Source organism: Lates calcarifer, linkage group LG15 (assembly GCF_001640805.2).
Source record: "Lates calcarifer isolate ASB-BC8 linkage group LG15, TLL_Latcal_v3, whole genome shotgun sequence".
NCBI lineage: Eukaryota > Metazoa > Chordata > Actinopteri > Centropomidae > Lates > Lates calcarifer.
Genome location: NC_066847.1, coordinates 16162746 through 16184691, shown reverse-complemented (window position 1 = coordinate 16184691; position 21946 = coordinate 16162746). Strand labels below are relative to the sequence as shown.

The window sequence follows — 21946 nt, the reverse complement described above, 5'->3', positions numbered from 1 at the left end:
CAACTAGACATAGACAGACATTGACAAACACTGCAGTACGTAGTGAGAGGAGAGAAAATACATCATACATTCCCTGATTTTGATATAGCATCTGCATTTGATCTTTCTAAACATCAGGATATCAAATTATTTTTAAGTGAGTAAATGAAGAAACCTTGAAAAGACCTTTGAGTCTGAGAGTATGTGAGAGTTGAACAGCTCCCAAAATGTTAAACAATGTTAAAAGAATATTGTGTCTAAACACATATGATGATCGAAACTGGATTTATGCTGTTATAAACATGACAAACTGATTTTTTGGCCATTTGGGGGCAGCAGACACATCCACTGTTCATATTAAAATACTGATTGTAGCAGCTTTAAATAAAAAGGTAACTATTTAAAAATAGCCACTAACTACCAGTAACTATGTTTAAGTGTAATGCACAGATGTGCAGCATCTGATTCGGACTTCCATGGTAGGGTTATGAGAGAGAAAAAAATTGGAACTGATGACAGATAATTATACTGACACTACTCCCTGGATTAGATATACAGCTAGTTTATTTTTAACTTATCTCTATCTCTATGTCTATTTAAAACCACGTGTGGTATTTGGTTCTATTTCAACTGTTATGTAACCCTTCACTTTTACCATCAAGTCCGCATTCATTTCCTGTAAGATTTGCGGTATTGTTGCAATGTAACGTGTGTAGTTAAGCAGGTTAACTAGCAAAAACAGTGGTATGGTCCTTTAAGATGCTTGGCAGCCCTGTTCAGCCAGCATTCATGCCAGTAACAGTGCAGAGGTGAACTGGAATGAACCTCTGCAATTCAGGCAAACATTAGGAAAAATGCAGACCCTCCCTAACCCCCATCTGTTAGGTCCAACAGGGAGACAGATGAGAGAGAGAGAGAGAGAGAGAGAGAGAGAGAGAGAGAGAGAGAGAGAGAGAGAGAGAGAGAGAGAGAGAGAGAGAGAAATGTAAAGCTAGTCAAAGTGAGACAGATGTAAACAGGAAGTTAAGAGTGTAGATGTAGTTTAGCTAACATATACCATAGAATATACAGCTACTGCTGTTAACAGTCTTCCCAGTGTTATTCTGTTTTCTTGACAGCTATTGATTGCAATCTACAATGTAGTTTAGTGGAGACACATCATTGCCACATCTGGACCTTATTTGGTCACAGTCTCTCTCTTACTTTTTGTATTTTTTTCACAGAACTAAAATCACAAAATATATTTATTTTCCTCTTATGTTCCCTGTTTATTTTTATTTTATATATGTATATATATGATAATCTGTGTCTATATTCTGTGTTTGATCATTTTTGTTTCAGTACATTTATTCTTAATATTTATGTCATTATTATGCAGCTGTGTATGATGCTTACATGCAGCCGTCTTGGGTTAGGTGCCCTTTGCAACAGAGATTACTGAATTCTGTCTCTCACACACACACACACACACACACACACACACACACACACACACACACAAGACAAATGTCACATACTGCATGAATTACATCTAAGCATCTTAAATAGCCTATTTGAGTCAACCATTCAGCACAGACCATAAACAAACACTGACCATACCCCCCACCCCCCACCAACACCACACCTCACACACACACACACACACACACACACACACACAGAACCAAGGACACTATCCATCCACCTCGCACCTTAAAGTGTCCTAGTCTTTCTTGCACAATCGTGTGCTGTTGTGTGTGTGTAAATTGTGCAAACATTAGTGTAAATTTTGTATTTTTTGTATTATTTGTATTATTTGAGTACATGTTGTATTTCTTATTGCATATAATTTCTTCTATAGTGCACTGCTTGTCTTCGTGGAGCACCCACAATTTCGTTGTACTTAACTGTACAGAGACAATTCTATTAGCCTATTCTATTCTATTCAGTTCTATATACTGGACTTTTATTTAGAAAGGTTTTACCGGAAGTCACATTGAATAATGGTTCTCTTGACTTTCCTGGGAATGTGAGTGAGGGAGAGCAGAACAGGTTTGAACAGCAGATTGACGCTGTGTCGGGCAGACTGAAGACTCCCTCACTGGACGAATATGGTTTATTTTGGTGGATTTCGACTGGAGAATCCGAGTCTGTGATTAAAAGCTGTGGATTTTTTTTCTCATTCTCACATCACCTCGGTTTACTGAGAATCTGGGGGGGGAAAGGACAAGTGAAAGATCTCTGGAAGAAGCTGTTTTTACCTTGGAAAGACACGCCAACAAAGAGCATTCAGGGAAGTAGCCTGCTGCCTGGTGAGGTAACGCAAGTTAGTTCAGCAACAAATAAAGTACGGCAGCGGATCAGTTCTCCACCATGGTTTACAACAGACTCCTCCGTACGGTTTTGCCCTTGCTGTTTTTTATTCTGTTCATAAACGTGGGAATCTTTCGAGTAAACGGGCAGTACGGCGGCGGTGACCGAGGAATGTCTATACCGGAGCACGGGTTTTGCCAGCCGATCTCCATTCCGCTGTGTACGGACATCGCGTACAACGAAACTATCATGCCAAACCTGCTGGGTCACACCAACCAGGAGGACGCGGGGCTGGAGGTCCACCAGTTCTACCCGCTGGTGAAAGTGCAGTGCTCCCCGGATTTAAAGTTCTTCCTCTGCTCCATGTATGCGCCCGTGTGCACGGTGCTCGAGCAGGCGCTGCCTCCGTGCCGCTCTCTGTGCGAGCGCGCGCGGCAGGGTTGCGAGGCGCTCATGAACAAGTTCGGCTTCCAGTGGCCCGATAGCCTCGCGTGCGAGTCCTTCCCAGTCCACGGCGCGGGAGAGCTGTGCGTCGGCCAAAACATGTCGGACCGCACCGACTCGGAGAGCCCCGGTCCGTACCCCACCGAGCGCACACCCTCTGGCCCCGTGAACGGTCAGTTCAGGTGCCCGGCCTCGCTCAGGGTGCCTCCCTATCTGAACTACCGCTTCCTCGGGCAGGAGAACTGCGGCGCTCCCTGTGAGCCTAAGAGATCTCACGGGATGATGTACTTTAGTGAGGAGGAGCTCAAATTTGCGAGGATATGGATCGGCATCTGGTCAGTATTGTGCTGTGCTTCCACTTTATTTACCGTACTGACCTACCTGGTGGACATGAAGCGCTTCAGCTACCCGGAGCGGCCAATTGTCTTCCTCTCTGGCTGCTACACTATGGTATCCATCGCCTACATTGCTGGATTTTTACTGGAGGACAAGGTGGTGTGCAATGACAGGTTTGATAATGACATAAGGACTGTGGTGCAGGGCACTAAAAAAGAGGGCTGCACCATCCTCTTCATGATGCTGTACTTCTTCAGCATGGCCAGCTCAATCTGGTGGGTCATCCTGGCCCTCACCTGGTTCCTGGCAGCAGGGATGAAATGGGGCCACGAGGCCATCGAGGCTAACTCTCAGTACTTCCACCTGGCAGCCTGGGCCGTGCCGGCCATCAAGACTATTACCATCCTGGCTGTTGGGCAGGTGGACGGAGATGTGTTGAGTGGGGTTTGCTTCGTGGGTATCAACAGCGTGGACGCCTTGCGTGGCTTCGTTCTGGCACCGTTATTTGTCTACCTGTTCATCGGCACCTCCTTCCTCCTGGCTGGCTTCGTGTCCCTGTTTCGCATCCGGACCATCATGAAGCACGACGGCACCAAAACGGAGAAGCTGGAGAAGCTGATGGTGCGGATAGGGATCTTCAGCGTGCTGTACACTGTGCCGGCCACCATCGTCATCGCCTGCTACTTCTACGAGCAGGCCTTCAGAGAGCAGTGGGAGAGGACGTGGATCAGCCAGACATGCAAGACATACGCTGTACCATGTCCTATCCAGAACCACCCCAACATGAGCCCTGACTTCACTGTCTTCATGATAAAGTATCTCATGACGCTCATTGTGGGCATTACCTCTGGATTTTGGATCTGGTCTGGGAAGACACTCAACTCCTGGAGGAGGTTTTACACAAGACTGGCCAACAGTAAACAGGGTGAGACCACAGTGTAATGTGGTTTTACCTCAACCCTCACACAGACTGCTTAGTGACAAACTGAATGATAATCCTCTTTATTATTTTCATTTGATTCGTCTTTGACTTAAAGGAGACACTCTGTATGTTTTTTAATGTACATACACATTTGTGAGATTTTTGTAAGTATATATTTGTATTTAAAGATTTTAAAAATTCTTTCCTTTTTTTTAAAAAAAAAAAAAAACACAACTTTTTCATACTTTGGACATAATGGAATTGTACTTAACCATCACAAAGAGCCAGCCGACCATCAAAGAGCCTGAGGTCTCATGACCTGGCTCACTGTGGACACCACTGGGAGTATTTCACATCGAGTGTTTGCATCTTTGATCAGTGAACTGCCTGTGAGCGGTGGGTCTATTCTAAGCAGAGTCCCGTGAAACCCAAGTGCTTCCTCGTGGCTGCCTCTTATCCTGATTAACCAGCTGTAGTTTGTGTCTGTTGTACAGTTGAGCAGCAGTTGCCCGGGCTCTGGAGGGAAATGTCAGTCGTCTGGGACAAGAGACGGTGCACAGGTTGTGAATGTGAGTCATTGTGACAGATGGTTTTGGCTTGTAGCTCAGGCCCTGACAGTTATAACATTCCTTTCCAAATAAAGCACACGCAATCTTGCCAGTTTAAAGGACCATACCAGCGTTTTTGCATGTTTTAATCCTGAAAGTTGTGTATTTTTAGTGAAGATTTTTTATTGTGTTCTTCCCACTTTCCTGGAAACTGATTTTTTTTTACTATGATATGAAATTCTGCTGACAGTGTCCATAACAGCTGACCTGTGTTTTGTTTAAATTGTGTTATTGTTGCGTTGCAATGCAGATGTAAGAGCAAATTAAATTGCATTAAGACACAACAATAACACAACATTGACCAAAATGAAAACAGATAAAATTCTCACAGATATTCTGACTGACAGGTTGATTTAATTACTGGGATGAAATGAGATGGATCCAGAGGCTGCTAGATACCAGGGAAAACACATTTAAGAATATGAAACATTGTGGTATGGTGTTGAAAATGGTCAACTGTAATGTAAGAGATACTTCAAGGATATAAAACATGCAAATGTACTAGTATGCTCCTTAATAACAGCGATTTAGAACACCATCAGCAGTGTCCAGCTGGAAAACATACAGACCAAGTAGAAGACCTCCGAGTGTGTGTGTTAAAGCACATTTTAAACTTGAGCCATTTTTCTGTATACAGTGCTATGTAAAATCACTGGACACCCTTTGAGCCTTTACAGTGTGTTTTGATACATCTTTAAAATGTCACACTTTCTTACATTTTTCTATCAAATCAAAGTACTAAGTACTGAAATTAGATTATTTGCATGCAATTTATTCAACACACAAAAAGTACATTGATGCTGTGTCATCAGAGTAGAATTGAAATGACTAAGTCAGTTGATCTGTCGAAAAAAAAAAATCCTATCCTAACTATACTGACAATTGATTTCTAATTACAGTAATTTGTCAAGCAAAAGTCCCAAATATCTGCAGGGCCCAGCCTCTCACATGTGAAGATTTGTCTCTCATTGGTCAGGTCTGATGTTAATATTTTTAGGTTTCTGATTATTGGTTGACTAAATTAAATAATTCCAATACATGACTTTCAGCGATGGTAAATTTTAATGGACATAATTGACAATTTTCTGACATTTTATAGAACAAATACTGGAATTAGTAAATAATCTATGGACTAATCAATGAAAATAAGTAAGCCTAAATCAGATTAATTGTGTGAGTGAAAAGCATTTGATCCAAATTTTCCAGGTTGCCTGTGAATAAGCTCAGGTTGCACCTACAGGTTTTGAACATGACTGAAAATTGTGAATTGTTCCAATTTTGACTTGTAGTAGAGTTGTAAGGCAGGTTGTAAGTTGTTAGGGTGTATTACGGCTTCAGTCTCAGAAAACACAAGCATATTGTGGAATGTGGGGTTTATGACAACTTTGGGGTCACAGTCAAGGAACATCAGTTTCAAACAGAAAATGAATGTTCTGCTCACAATGCATGAGTGATGAGTTGAGGTCATGTCAGATATCTGCATGTGTGTGGGGGTTTTTTGTTTTGTTTTTTTGTTTTTGTTTTTGGTTTATCTAATTCTAAAAATCCTCATGGGACAGGGGATAGTGAAATTTGAAGAAGAAAAAAAACATTTCACAGTTATTGTAATTGTTAAAATGTGAAATTAATTTTCTTCGGGGGGTGTCCAGACTTATACATGGCATTGTACTTATGGTTCTGTCAAGAGCTGATAATAGGAGAGGTTATTTGTCATGCACACATCACAGATGTTTGCAACGAAAGATGTTTTCGATTCATTGTTTCCAGTATATGTTCTTAACCTGAAGGTTGAATATGTCAGTTATTGCTGAGAGGAGACCTGATCTGCAGGGTAATTGGATCCTGGTGAACATAGCTGCGTGTCTGCACTGTGGGACTGAAGAGCAGCCAGCAGCTTGCATGTCTTCCACTGCAGGAGAAAGGAAGCCTTGTGTTGAGATGCAGAGCGGCTGCTGTCACTGCAGCTCAGTTCACACACACATCATGACTTGTGTTCTTGTCAAATGCTCTTCCACACGGTGCTTCCGGTTCATAATAATCCTTTTATTGTGTTGACGGCTCTACAATAGTCATGGCTTTGAAGTAATTTCCTTTGCATTTGCTATGAAGAGAACCTTTATATTTATAGAAAAAATATTCTATATACACTACATTGATTTCTTTATGAGAATAAAAACAATCTCACCATTGTCAAACCTTTGTAAAATGTAATTTTTTTCCCCCTGAAAATGCTATAGAAACAAATCTGCTTGTTTGCAATTAAAGGATAGGTTCAAATCTTAATACAATACTCACGTACCATATGTGCTTTTAAAAGGGTAATGGTCTTTTTAAGAACAATCTGTTCTTCCAAGATTAAACTACAAGATAAGTGTGGACAAACTCCATAGTTCTTGCTCTGTGTAACGATGCCTTCACCTGAAGCTAATCAGTCTGAGTTAGCCAAATCAAGTAGGTATTTTCAAGCTTATGACCTTTTTAAAACAAGAGTCCTTCTTTGTGTTTCTGGACAGTGTTTCCTTTGCTGAGCTACAGAGGAGGGACAGTAGCAACATTATTACCATAACATTGTTTGCTAGAGAGAATGTGACCTAAGAAGTTACCAAGCTGACTTGACTAATTAGAAGTGTTCAACCCTCATATTCAATTCAGTATATTAAATCAATGCACACAATAACAATAAACAACAGTAAATGACTTAATTTATGAGTAAATTTCACACGCATGATGGCTGGAGGCGAGGGGGAACTTTAAACCTTTTCTTTAGCTAGGCCAGCAGCTGTGGTGAAAAATGTTTCTCGATTTTTAAAGTAAAAGTAGACATACAATGTTTAATAAGCCCAAAAGTTTTGCATTCATTTTACTTTAGTAAGAGTACAAATGTATCATCAGCCAAGTATACTTTAAAAAGAAAAAGTACTCATAAAGCAGAATGTACTTTTTCAGGGTTTTGTAATTTTATTAAATATTTTATTGTATAATTACTTGCAGCATGCTAGTGTTGTAGTCAGAATTGCAGCAGGTACTAGCTAATTCACTACAATCTGTTAAATAAGTAAATCATAATAAATCATCCATTCTGAAATATAGTGAAGTAGGAGTTTAAAGAAGCTTGAAAGGAAATTCTCAAAATGTTAGGGAGTGCACTTCTTGAGAAATTCTAATCATTTTCACTGGTTTACAAAATGGGCTCAAATTATTGAAAGTGGTGAAAATGTAACCAGTAGCTGTCAAATGTAGAGGAGGTGTATATCGAAACATAGCAGCGCAAAAATGGAAAACTGTGTGGAAAAGTGTACCTGCAAAGTACTTGAATAAATGTTGTTACTTTCACCAATTTACTACAGTAAATGGGCTCCAATTGGGTGAAAGTGGAGGTAGTTATAACCAGTAACTAACAAAGCAGTACCTTGTCAGCATGAAGCTTTTAGCTACTAACTACTAGCTAAATAGCTAGCAGCTTTTACATAAATGTAGCAAAATAAAAATTACAATATTTTGTTTTGCAATTTTGTGAAGAGTATAAATCATCACAAAGTGGAAATATTTGAGAATAAGTACCTCCAAATTGTACAAAGTACAGTACATGTGTGTAAAGTACACTGCTTGAGTAATTGTATTACAGTTACCGTTCACTGTTGGCTAGTTTTTTCTACACTTCTATCACTTGTGCTAAGCTAAGCAAAAAACATCCCAAAGCTACAGTATCTTCATAGGTCTACAGGACGCACACATAGATGATCTAAATCTTCTCATCTAAGTCTGCTAATAAATCCTCTAACAAGCTCATTTTCATTTTATATTTTTTATGTATTATGAAAATATATTTTTAATACATTTGCAACAAATTGCGAGAAAACAGCATAAAAAGATTTAGCTCTAGCTTGTCTTGCTTTACCTTTATGGTGGGTTCCAAATCAAACATTTTTAAACTCACCTCCTGCATCACTGGAATGCAGCCTAATCCCTACAAAACCATATATGTAGTCGCACTAATGACTACAGCTCTTAAAAAAGCTTTTGACCCTCAAGTGGCAGCCATGTTCATGGGTCAGCTGCCACAGTCATTGTTCCAGGCTGCTCCACACATCATGCTGCTTCCCCTTTTATCAGTTACACAGCTTTTTAAATCCACAGCCGCACAGCCCTTTGAGTTCTGACATGGACTGTCGTATGCATATGACAGCTGTCAAGACTGCCCGTCTTTGTTAGAAACTGGAGCACATTTTTGATGCAGTAATACTGATTAGTCAGAGTGTTTCTCATGGTGAGTCAGTCATTGGTTCAGTGTATATTTCAGGTTTACCACAAGTCTTATTGTATGTATGACATCTACAGAGATGTGAGGTCCTTCTCCCTTGTAGACATTAATATCAATACTGGGGGAGACAGTGATAGAAAACATAAATAGAAAAAATGGAAAACACTGGAAAGAGTCAATAATTGTAAGGCTGCTTTTTCTATAGTCTTGTATACATCATAATAACCTGTGACTGAAGCTGTGGTGTGGACTCAGTCTTGCTCTGCTCAGCAGCATCTGGTTCCACTGTACAGTCTGGATATGAACATACAGTATGTTGTTTTACACATGTCATGCTTTTGGGGCAGCTAAAGATAAAATCAGGCAGCAGCATCAGTGTTCAAGCTTGTGTTGCAAATATATTTCTCCAACAGCAGTTCAGGGGTGTGTAGTTTAAAAGATGTGTGCATTTACCAGGCAGGGACATTCCTAACAAAACATACTATCAAATTACATCACAGGACATGTGAGATCCAGCATTTTTGAAGCTTGATCCAACTTTATGTGCAAGTGCAATACTGAATCGCTGGAGTACCCCTAAATCAAACAGAACAACATATGTTGATCTCAGCACAAGTAACATGTCAACTCCAGGTTCCAGATTAGCTTCACGTTAAGAGAGGATCAGATTTTTTCTAATGACAATCACAGTACACTGTGAGATAATACCAGGACCTGTCAGATCATTTAATGTAGTAGTTACATGAACTGAATAACATGTCCCACAAGATATTTGCAACAGACTTAAGCACAACAAAGACAACAGCATATTTAACTTCCTCACAGTGTAGCTTAGAGTTCTGCCCAACAGAGTTTGGATTTGGACTATTCTGCCGTGAAAGCATTTAGCTAAGGTTGGTTTGGGTTTGTAAAATTTAAACTGTAATTGATTAAAAAGTTTCTTTCTTCCTGTTCCACTCACACATACCAAGTCAGTACAGTGAGGAAATACAGCCAATGCACTACACTAACTGTAGTGTGTAATGGAGCAGCTCTGTTGTTCCTGAAGTTGAAGCATCTACACAGGTCAGCTTCAGTTGTATCCTGTGTTCCTTTCTAGTCCTGCCTGTTGTCTTCAGCCTGTTCTGATGAGCATCACCTTAGGGTGCACTTTATGAAGACTGCTAAATTGACAGCCTGCGTCACTGTCCAGCTTAAATAGCCACATAATGCTGGTACCACTTTTGCAAGTTTTTCCTCCCTGAGGCCACTTTGGAAACATCACTGCTCCCAGCAAGACACGCACCGCCACTTCCACATGTTTCTGTTTTTACCTGAATTGCCTTGGCCACTAGACACTCGTAAAGCTACATGAGGGAAGAAACGTGTCATTTCCCAGAAGTCCCTGTGTGAGCCTATCTCTGTGAGCTTAGATTGCCATGTCTGGCCTTACTTTGTATAACTAAGAATGAAAGAAAATAATCTACACAAGAAACTAAGCATGGTATTTATTCAATATGAATAACCTTGCTTTGACCCAGGATAATGCTGTATGCTTAGCTTAGCTTCAGATACTTATGAGGACAAAGTTAAAGAATCATACATATATATTTGCACCTTGCAGCCCATATACTACAAATGACAAACATTTATACATTACTGCTGAGTGCATTACATTGTGTTTTTCCTTTCTTCCAGGTAGCCAGTGGTTTCAGTTTATTGAATATATGAAAATCAACTTGGAAAGTTACAGTTTGTTTGTTTTCTTGGCTCACTTTGGGCCCTTAACCCCAGAACACTAACATCGCCATGCGATTGTGGTCACATGATTTTCATTGTGTTGCTGTTGTCTGAGTTGCGTGGGTCCTTGGGTAGCTTCAGGGTGCTCACTGACGTCATCAAAGGTAGGTGTGTTTCCCTGCTCCCATGCCTGTTTTTTTCTACGGCCTGCCATATTTATTTCCCCATATCATGCACAGCTATCATCCTGTCACAGGCTTGGTGACTGGCATGCCAACAAATGAATAAATTATGTTGGCAATAATTAGCTATGCAGATTTCTTCTTTGATAGAGCTAAGTTATCTAGCTAGCTACAGGTGAAGTTGTGGTGATATCAACATAACTTGAAACAGCTGAATGAAGCTTAGCGAAAGTTCAATCAGGGAGACTGTCTATCTGCACTGGGCTGCTGACTCTCAACTGCTTCCTGTTATCTCTAAGCCCCACCCACTAATTCTGTTTTCATCCAATTACAACCGTCGCTCATCTAGAGCCAATCACCTGTAAGGTGTATCAGTTTAAAATGTTCTCTCTCTCTGCTGTCATTCAGCTGTCATTTCAGCATCGCGACGTTGTACGACTCTAGCAGTCAGGATAATTGTACCAGACTATCAGTTAGGACATTCTCCAGCCTCAAACTCTTGCTCTCTCAGTTCACGAGCCGGAAAGCACGCTGCAAAGCAATCTTTTCAGTCGGCGTTCTTCTTGTCCCGCACGGAACGCTGCTCCTGCGGCTGCTCCAGCCGCGACCATGCCGTCATGCCGTTCCAGCCACGCCGTCCTACACATGCCGGTGAGATCACTTCAAGGTTTGACTCAGTCTTCAGGCTTAAACTGCCTTAGCTTCAGCGTTCGTAGCGCAAACCCATACATCTCAGCCGTGTTTTGTTTTCCAGCCACTGTAAGCGCACCAGAGGCTGTCCCCACTCTCCGGCTTCTGCCATCCCAGTCCTGCACCTTTAGATAGGCCTCACATCACAGCAGCAAACATTTCACCTTGTATACGTACAAAGCCCCAGAAGCAGTTAAAGTTTCAGTGCGTCGTTACTGTTCTCAGCCAATTCACGTTTGCTGGACTTCCAAGCAGTGGTAGTAGTCTTTCTTTAATCCACGGTAGTGTAGATCTGATCCCTCTGCATCACCAGCACCTCAGCGGACGGGGTTTAATTAAAAAAAAAAAAAAAAAAAAAAAATCTCTTCTACCATGCCTACGCTTTAATAATAAATAAATATTAGTTAAATTAAAATAATAAATAAATAAATAAATAAATAGAGATCGTTCTTCTGTTTATTTACCCCTCTAGTCTTCCACAGCAGGCTGCTAAGGGGAATCCTCAAGCAGATTTTTTTTTTATATACTAGATATCATCTAGTCTCTAAGTCCCAAATTTGCATGAACATTTAGTTTCAACCTTGGAAAGCACGTAAATATGGTGTATATATAATACATATATTATTTAACCTTGAGGTGGATGAGCTACAACAGCATCAGACCACATCAGAACAGAAACCTGAGGCTGCAGTGAACACAGACTCACCAAAACTGGACAGTTGAAGACTGGAAACATGTAGCCTGGTCTGATGGATCTGGATCTCTGCTGAGGAAATCCAACTTGGGAATGTTTTCTTGGCTCACTTTGGGCCCTTAACCCCAGAACACTAACATCGCCATGCGATTGTGGTCACATGATTTTCATTGTGTTGCTGTTGTCTGAGTTGCGTGGGTCCTTGGGTAGCTTCAGGGTGCTCACTGACGTCATCAAAGGTAGGTGTGTTTCCCTGCTCCCATGCCTGGTTTTTTCTACGGCCTGCCATATTTATTTCCCCATATCATGCACAGCTATCATCCTGTCACAGGCTTGGTGACTGGCATGCCAACAAATGAATAAATTATGTTGGCAATAATTAGCTATGCAGATTTCTTCTTTGATACTAGAGCTAAGTTATCTAGCTAGCTACAGGTGAAGTTGTGGTGATATCAACATAACTTGAAACAGCTAACTTTAGTTATGGGTATGAATAAATATCACTTTCATAAATTCCAAGGGAATTCATATGGTTCATATGGTCTCTCCCACAGTTGTCAGGAATTTTATGTTATTGATTACCAATTTTTCACTAATTTTAGCGCTTTTTTATAGGGTCCCCCCTTGATACCCTTTTTTTCATTTTATGAGACGTTGTATACATGGAAATAAAAGAGGAGTACTTCAGTTTTCCATGAATTGTTGTACTTTGATATATTGTGATGTATGTTTGAAGTATTTTATTTTTTTCGGGTATATTACATTGGGTAAAACATACCCAACATTAGTGATGGTGTTACAAAAGTGAACGTTAGTGTTCTAGGGTTAATACCAATCAGTCATGGTTTGAATGTCACAGTCTGAGTATTGTTGCTGACCATGTTCATCCCTTTATGGCCACAGGTTACCATCTTCTAATGGCTACTTCCAGCAGGATAATGCTCCATGTCCCAAAGCTAAAGTCTCAAACTGGTTTCATGAACATGACAGTGAGTTCAGTGAACTTCAGTGACCTCCTCAGTCTCCAGGTCTGAATCCAGTAGAACACCTTTGGGATGTGGTAGAACAGGAGATTGACAGCATGAATGTGAAGCTGACAAATCAGCAGAAATGATGTGATGCAGTCATGTCACCATGGAGCAGAATCTCAGAGGAAAGTTTCCATCATCTGGAGGAGTCCAGAGCTGAGGGAGGAGCTACCCAGTGTTAGTGTGGGGTTCCTTATAATTGGTGAGTGTATCTGCCAGTGAAGAGGAAGCTGTGAGACAACATTGAGATCATAATGTAGGGAAATAAAATTTGCAAATAATATAATACCAGTTAAATGAATAAATGAAAAGCAACTTTTTTTTTCTTGATACTCCAGTAACTTAACAGGGTTTGTTTGTTGACTACTCAGAAATTTCTTGGGTTGGTGGGGTTTAGTATTGAAATGTATTGACAGTATAAATTAGCGTCAAATAGAAATTTTCAAGTGAAGTACCTAAAAATTGTACTGAAGTACAATACTTACTTTCCAAGACTATTTGAATTGCCTTAACTCTTGCAAGTTGCAGGCCTCTGCATGTTAATTTATGGAAATAGTGGAAAAAGGTGAAACTAATGTTTGAAGGTGGAAATGTTTTTTTCAACAATAATATACAATTGTTGTAAAAGGGATAAAACATAATTAATTGCAGATATGATCCTTAAAGTTTTCATAACTGCAAATAGCCAGCCTCTAATGTTTTCTCCTCTATGTGTACACACCGCCTATTTGTACATGAAACAGATCTTTTGAACACAGTGTGGGTACTCCTGGCACTGAGAGGAATATGCTATAAATAAGAACCACAGACTTGGGCAAAATGGACCTCCACTGTTATTTTCTCCCCAGAGATTTCTATTTTACTCCTCATTGTTGAATTTCAAACTGCCTCGAGGTCAGCTCTGTGTTTCTGCAGCTCCACTCTTAGAGCAGCAGCATCTCGCCAAATGAGCTGGCACCATGCTGCCTGACGCTGTGAACTCCACCTCCCTGTCTCCACCTGTGGGTGACTGATGTGTTGTTTTATATACTTCTTAGGCTGTCTCTCACTCATACACCCACAAATGTCACTGCCTGTGCTGCATAAGTCAGATCACTGCCTTTCACTTGTTCCCTTTTTATCTCTTTTTGCTTCATTCAGCTGGTGGTTGCATGCACTAAAAGACAACAGTTACATGCATGTACTCACATATCATTTGCAGTACAATTAAAATTAACTAAGCCATATTCCTAATTTCTATGCTACTGCCAGTGTGGTGATTATAACACACTGGAAGAAGAGAAATGTTCTTCATTTCTCGCTTAAAGAGTTGTTGTCAATTCTTTAGCACAAATCATAATGAAGGTTTGTGATAGTGTGTGACAGTGTTATCAAAGATTGAACTGTTAAGCTATTCTCTTGAGAGAAAGCGAGAGAGCAGCTCCAAAGACAGTGTCAATCACAGAGGCACTGTGTCTTGGGAGATGGAGAGGTGGTGGTGGGTGGTGGGTGGTGGAGGGGCAGGAGGGTCTTATCCACCCCTGTCTTTACTCACTGCATCTGCTGCCCAATCTACTCTCTCTATCGCTTCTGCTTTCTTCTTCAGTCTACATGAAACCACAGAGTCAAATCTACAGTTCATGAAAATTTCAATTACTGCGCTGCTGTCATGTCTGCTGCCACTGCACTGCTTCAAAACCAAAATACTTCTTGCAGTCACTGAGTGCAATTTATTTGAAGCTGGTTATTTGGTATTTCTGTGGGAATAATATAGCCCCACTCAGATAAAGTGGGACAGATTCTTAGACTTGCAGGACATGGTTAGCCTAGCTTAGCATAAAGACCAGAAGCACTGGGATACAACTAGCCTGGCTCCACCCACAGTGAAAGATGCGTCTAATTCACTCACTGATTAACAGGTTGTGTTTGAAATTATTTTATCTGTAAACAATGAGAAATGTGAAAACAATTTCATTAAAAAATCAGTTAGGGGCTTTAGAGGAAGTTACACGCTTGAAGTATTTCTTGACAAATACAGTATGTATGTTATGTACAGTCAAAAACAAAATGAAAGATAAGCTGGTTAAAAAAGGAGGATATAATAGAAATTCTTAAGTAAAGTGCAAGTACATTAAAACTGTGCCTAAGTAAGTTAATGTGTTCACTTCCATCACTGGTTACATTATTATTGTATATTAGTATTGTACTGTGAGCAGGAAATTGGAGTTCTGTGAGGGGTCACCTCAGCTGGGGTGGGTTTTTCATTCTTTTTCTTTTTATGATGAACATCCATTTGTTTGTTTGCTTCCATGATTTACTCTACATATATGTCCCATCATACTAACCACGACTATACTTTTGTGGGCTTTAGCTTAATCCTGTTTGCTTCACTATAATCATTGTTGAGTTGTATTTCTGTCATAAAACATCCAATTGTCCAGCTAATTCACATCCTCTGTAAACATCCATCTTTCTGACATTCCTCATTGATAAGGTATCCCTTTCTTTAATTGATAGAATTTCTACTCTGTACTCAATTCTGCAAAAACAAAATGTAGAAATCTACACATTACTATTAATAACACATAATGGTGGCAGTTGGCCACTTATACATTTAGAAATGAAATGATATAGTCATATTTCATTCAGCCTCCAGCTGTTGGTGCTGAGAGTCACAGAAGCAAAGTGCCTCCCGGAGGGTAAAAAATGTTGAGCAGACAATCAAATTCAGTTTTTTTCTGTGCGCCTGTACTTTCCGTGTCTGAGGCTGACCTGAATGAAACTATGCAGTCATAAGATTTCCTAATGGAAGCCGTCTGTTTTCAACCTCAACTGTTTCTTAAAGAGCTACAGATAGCACTGCAAAGAGGAAAAAAAGTCGGCGTACTGAGGCTAAGGTCTCATGCCTTTAAGAGAAACGCAGGGAGACAGAGAGAGAGAGAGAGAGAGAGAGAGAGAGAGAGGGAGAGGGAGAAACAACTGTTAGTTGCCTTTAACACCTACAGAGGAAGGAGAAAACTGTGTGAGCTACATAGTTCTACCTGTTCAAAGTGTGTCCTCATGAAGACCTTATAGATCAGTGTTTAAATGGGATTGGAACCAGAGCTGCTGTGAGGGGTAGAACATTGAACAGTGAAGTAAACATACCTCTTTTATTTTTTTACAGAGTTAAGTTTAAAATACCCCTGTGTTAAATATTATCCATCATATTTACAGCAATATAAAATTATATTTTGATATTTTCTTTTCAGTTGTACCATTTTTTCATTCACTTTTCTTTCAACCTGAGATTTCCTTTAATTTCCCAGAAGTTCTTTCAGCAAAAAATGTAAAACTTTAAATCTACAGTGGACATTTCATTGTCAAAGGTACAGACTATTTGATGCAGATTGCTGCACAGATTCGGTTTTAGTCAAGCCCTTAATTCAAATACCATACAGTGGTCATTTCAACACAATTTAGACAAAAAATCTGCTTTAACTTTAAACCACAGTAATCGTCCAGTGTAAGACTGTAGCCATACTTCACTGCATCATTTTAACTTCTGTGTTCTGTACACACCACATAAATTGCTTTCTAATTCAAGATATCAAATATTAGATGTTTCAAACACTAATGTTTCAGATGGTTAAATGTAAATTTAATAATTATACAATGAGTCAATAATATAGAGGAGGAACAAACAATGCGATACATAACATGAGAGACAATAATAGTAAGGTTGACCAGATAGTGCACAGTATGTTTTATATTTGGTTTCATCTAAATGTCTCCGTATGTCTTGGTACTAACAGTATGCAGCTAGCAGCTCTTTGTTTCATGCCGCATTACCCTCCTTTTTATCTAACATTATATCACTATTAATCCACAGTTAGCTATCTTACATACAGTGGGGAATAACAGAAGATAACATGCCAAGAGTCTTTTATACTTTCCACCACAGAAAGATCTGTTTTATTGCATTAATGTTGTTGAGGATTTCCCTAATCAGTGCTTCATAACAAGTGCTGGGACTGTGGGGAAGTGTCTGTGAGGTGATTGAACCCAGTGTTCCATTTCCTCTAGTGAGCTCTGTGTGGTGGAGCAGAGACAGAGGCAGAGCCGTCCTAATGGGAAACACAGACCTGGGTATAAATATCCACACAGCTTCTCTCTCTGTTGGTTGTGTGTGTGTGTGTGTGTGTGTGTGTTGCCAAAGGGGAGGAGCAGGGGGTGTATGCCAGCACACTCAAGGCTATGGCAAGGGTAATGAGAACCATGCTGGTGGGGGTTAGACCTTGCTAAATGACTCATTCCATAACAATGCTCCATACCCAAAATGGAGTGTGGGATCATAGATGTGATCTCACAGCAGTCAGTTCACTTGTGTATCAAGCTTTGTACTTAATCTTTTACAGTGTTTTCAATTGTTCAGGATGACCAATAATTTGAATAGCTTGTTGCTTTTATATGTCATCTAATCTTTTTTATGAAATGTATTATTATTTATGATGAGTTATGCTTGATTTTGTTGGGTGGCTCAAATACACAGACAGACAGGTTTGTTTTAAATGATTTATTGTAGAAAGCAAAAGTAGTAAACAAGGATGTTAGGCTGCTGTTAGGTCACTCTCACCTTTAAAGCTAACCTAATTGTCAAAGACTAAAAGATTTGTGCAAGTTGGTGACAAGTGGCCCCAAGCTTTAGTTTGCAGTTGACCACGTGAAGCCACCACCAGCTCACAAGCTCATAGAAGAAGAAGAAAAACAAAGTAAACAAGTAAACTTTTTTTGCCCTTTAGTGTTCAAAATCACTTAATTGGGCCTTTAAATTCATGGGCTGATTAGCAAACGAGGAACAGCTGGGCAGGGCATAGCAACAAGGTGCTCCTGTACAGATAAGGAGGGGCAAGGTAAAAGTGTACTGTTAAACCCTGTGGATCAACAAGGAACAGCAAAGTGCTGCAGATGCACATAAATAAGAGACAAAGGAAGAGGTGAGGAGTAGGCTACTGCTGCTTCATGATGATGTCCTGCCTAAGCTAGCGGTTCCATGTTAAGAAAGGAAATCAAAAGTTTAGTAGTGTTTTGGTTTAGTTTTTGAGTTGTATGCTAGTTTTTCTCTGCAAGATATATAGATAATTTGATATCTCTGATGACTTATGCATCTTAGTGTGCTAAGTGAGAAAATTGCTTTCCTGCTTCCATTAACATCAGTTCCTTTTTACTGAAAGAAGAAAACTTGATGTAAGAAAAGTTTAGCTAATTCTGATGTGGTATAAGTGGACAGGGCCTAAAGCAGTCAGTAAAAAAACATGGCAGCTACTGCAGCCAGTTCCAGTGGCTGGGGGTCATTTCAGAAAGGAGAAAGGTCACTGTCCCACACCTTTAGGAGACCAGCAACATGTCCTAAGTCTGCTCACTCTGACGGACAAGTGAACATGAGGTATGTAAGGTTGTAGGTTTTTTATAGGTTCTAGGTATTGTATTGTTGGCAACCATGCACAGCGTGTAATGCACCGTCTTTGTTTGATAAAGCATCCTTGATAAAGCTAAATGATTGGGACAAACACAGAGTAAGTGCAGAACATATTATGCTATAGACAGAAGTGTATAGTGTGTTGTAGTCACTGAAAAGGCTTGGCTGGTTTGGTGGATTGAGCAGCATGCTGTTGTAAGCTAGATGGCTGCATTGTAGATAGCCTGACAGGCTGTTGGCTCAACATGTTGCATGTTGTTTTAGTTTGTTGCCAAGTGAAACCAGATAGCCCACACACAAATATTATGTAACTACCACAAAATTAGTCGAATGGATTGTATTACAGTAATGGACTTTACTTTGATGTAACTGCCAGAGGTGGTTCATTTACAGCCATTTTGGCAGCAGTTTGTTGACATGTCTGTAGTTTTTTTCACCAAGTGGGAGATATTGTTGCTCTCAGAAATTTCTGATATTGTGACTAGTAAGTGCAACCTACTCAGACACTGGGACACATCGCTGAGCCGTCTTGGTGTTATTGCCCAACTCAACAAATCAATACTTATTGAGAGTGTGTGACAGCTGATGACCCTGTAGACTCACCTGCATTCCACACTCTCACACACAAATTCATTTTAATACCATATTCCTTTGTTTGGTAAGACAGGTCAAAGACCATAACTCAGCCTGAGGGGTTGCTAAGTAGTGGCTGTTGGTAAGTGGAACCAGATATACAGTGATGGTGGTTGAACATGGCATTCAGATGAAGTTATGAATCAAGTTAGTGGGGCCAAGGCACTGTAGTTCACCCTCAGGAAATACAACAGAGATGAGGCTGGACGAACTATCACTACCACTCTTTGTTTGGGTGAGAACAGGAGTTAAAGGCAGTTTAGAGGTCAGAGAAGAGAGAATGGTGTCACCTGTCACCAGACAACACAGTCTGATAGCCACCACAGGACGTATTGATGCCATAGGTCAAAATATCATTTAACGTGAATTCTGGATTTCCACAAAAATGCTCATTCAGTGTTTGGTGAGTTGTATAGTATTAGCTTATTGACTGTAGAAAAAGTAGTTTGTGTGTGTCCTCTGCAGAGAACATTGGGATTTACTAAAAACCAATCTGTAATATCCACCTAAAGTTTGCAAACATTCGCTACCATTAGCCACCATAAGATAATGGTCATACCAGGTAGATGTAGCAAACCCCCAGAGTGGATTGAGTAGAGATATCCATTTCTACTTTGTAGGAAGAGGATTTTATTTTTAATATTTTATTGATAAATGAGATACAAGATGCAAACTACACTTGTAGTGTTTTAAATTAACTTTGTGTCATAAATCTGCTTTTACATTACAAGCTATGCTACATATTATAATGGTTATTATTGGTTGCTTTTGTCTGTTTTTAGGTCACTGAAAACTGAATGTTGTTGGGTTATGAATGTTGGTTGGACAAAAGAAACAATTTGAAAATGAAAAATTAAGTGAAAAAATAACGAAGAGATTAAATATTGAACATAGTCATTAACAAGGGCCCTACTGTAAATTTCAGTCATATTTCAAGTGTTTCATTTTCTTCATTTTTTCTTTCAGATATGGCCAGCTTATGTATTTAGAAACTGAGCATGAAACCTCATGCTTGACATTGAGACCAGACTGTCTGAAAGTTCACCAGAACAAGGTAGTAAATGGACTTTAGTAAATTTTTATTTTATTTATTCTTTAAATAAACTTCTCTAGTAGACCTCAAAATGTTGCCTTTGTGATGTAGCAGCTCTATAGCAACTCATCCATCCTGCACCGCCTGAGATGAGATGAGGGCAGAGCCAGCCTCCTTCACAAAGATTTATCTCTCAGATTTCATTTTTGGCTGAGCAGGAAGAAGTTGGATGGAGGGAGATGGATTGTGAGGGTATTAACACTGCGTGAGGCCTGAACAGGAGACTGTGCCAGAAAGGGGCTGGCAGCTTCATCACAGGCTTGGGAAGTGAACAATCTGCAGTGTGACTATTGTGATTTATACAGAACAGCTGTCAAGGGGGGTTGAATCATAGAATATAACATTCAGTGACTTTCAGCAAACAAAGACCTATTTATTTTGTTGTGTCTTCTCTATTGGATGGATGTGCTTTCTGATGAGCCCCAAATACTGCAGCCCTTCCCTGTGCCGGGGGAGAGAAATAAAGGGAGAGCTGGAAAGAGAGACTTCAGAGGAAGAGAGCAAGACGTGGAATCCCAGGCCGGCACCAGCCTTTATTAGTGGCGTCCCAGTAATATAACCACCTCTCACAGGACAGCCATAGAATTTCCTGTTCCTTCCAAATCTCGGCCAAAAATGAGGCCATCATTACCTCTGGTGAGGAGAAACCCTGCCGCAGCCCAGAGAGAGGAGAGAGAAAAACACAGATTGAGCCAGGCTGGCTGCGCACCAGACCTGCAGCCCTGCAGCATGGGCAAAGACCTCTGCATTTTTTTAGCACTGTACCTCAATAGATTTTTCCAGGCTTCATATTCTTTTTTCAGTCAAAATATTGAATGCCTCAATTTCCCTTTGTCTCTGTACTGTGTTCATTTGCACTCAGTCTGTTATTTTGTGGGTGCACACAGGCATTTCCTAAATAAACTGTTTATTTAGGGAATTTTGTGATTCAGATTGAGCTCTTTAAGTCAATCTAAGACACTTAAGAGAAGTGGAGTAAGTGAGTCAAAACCACGTTGGTGTTAGACTTAGTTTCACTCGATAATTGAAGTTTGGGTTCCAGACCAGAGTCCACATCAAAAAAATGTAGTGGCAGAAGTAACCAGTGAAAACTGTGAGAGGCAGTGATGCAGCAACTGATCTGTATCCACAACTGTGTGTCTCCGAGTAGGGTTGCAAAGGGCCAGAAAATTTCCGGTAAATTCAGAAACTTGTAAACTTTTCATGAGAAGTTAAGCTTAGAAACTTAAAATATTTTCCAATAGATGCTGGATAAATGAATAGAAATAGGCTACATGAATGGATGTCAGCTGCTAAATAAATCTATAACCTACAGTCTTTTTTGTCAGTAAACATCACAACACAACAGTGAGCATAATATCATCAAAACTTACTTGACTGGATATAGTCTGTAGTGTGGCTGTAGTGTCCAGGAGTCTAGCAATGATCTGCATATGTGATGGAGTAATGAACAGTGCAGGGGAGAAATTCAACAGAATTTGCATTAAATCTGGTTGTTTTAACCAGCATTATGCCGCAAGATCTTTTTTCCAACTACATTTAAGTTCCCTGTTATAGGCTAAACTGCAATTTTGCATTATTCCCATACATTCCTGTTAATTCCCAAGGAAAGTTTCCAGCTTTGAAAA

General features: G+C 40.0%; 1 protein-coding gene across 1 annotated transcript; it reads left to right on the top strand.

Annotated features, from left to right (window-relative positions):
* Nucleotides 1-1994: 1994 nt before the first annotated feature.
* On the top strand, nucleotides 1995-6776 carry fzd1 (frizzled class receptor 1). The gene has a single exon (XM_018665637.2). It carries the CDS (start codon nucleotides 2332-2334, stop codon nucleotides 3991-3993), a length of 1662 nt encoding a protein of 553 aa, XP_018521153.1. The 5' UTR covers nucleotides 1995-2331; the 3' UTR covers nucleotides 3994-6776.
* The last annotated feature ends 15170 nt before the right edge of the window (nucleotides 6777-21946 follow it).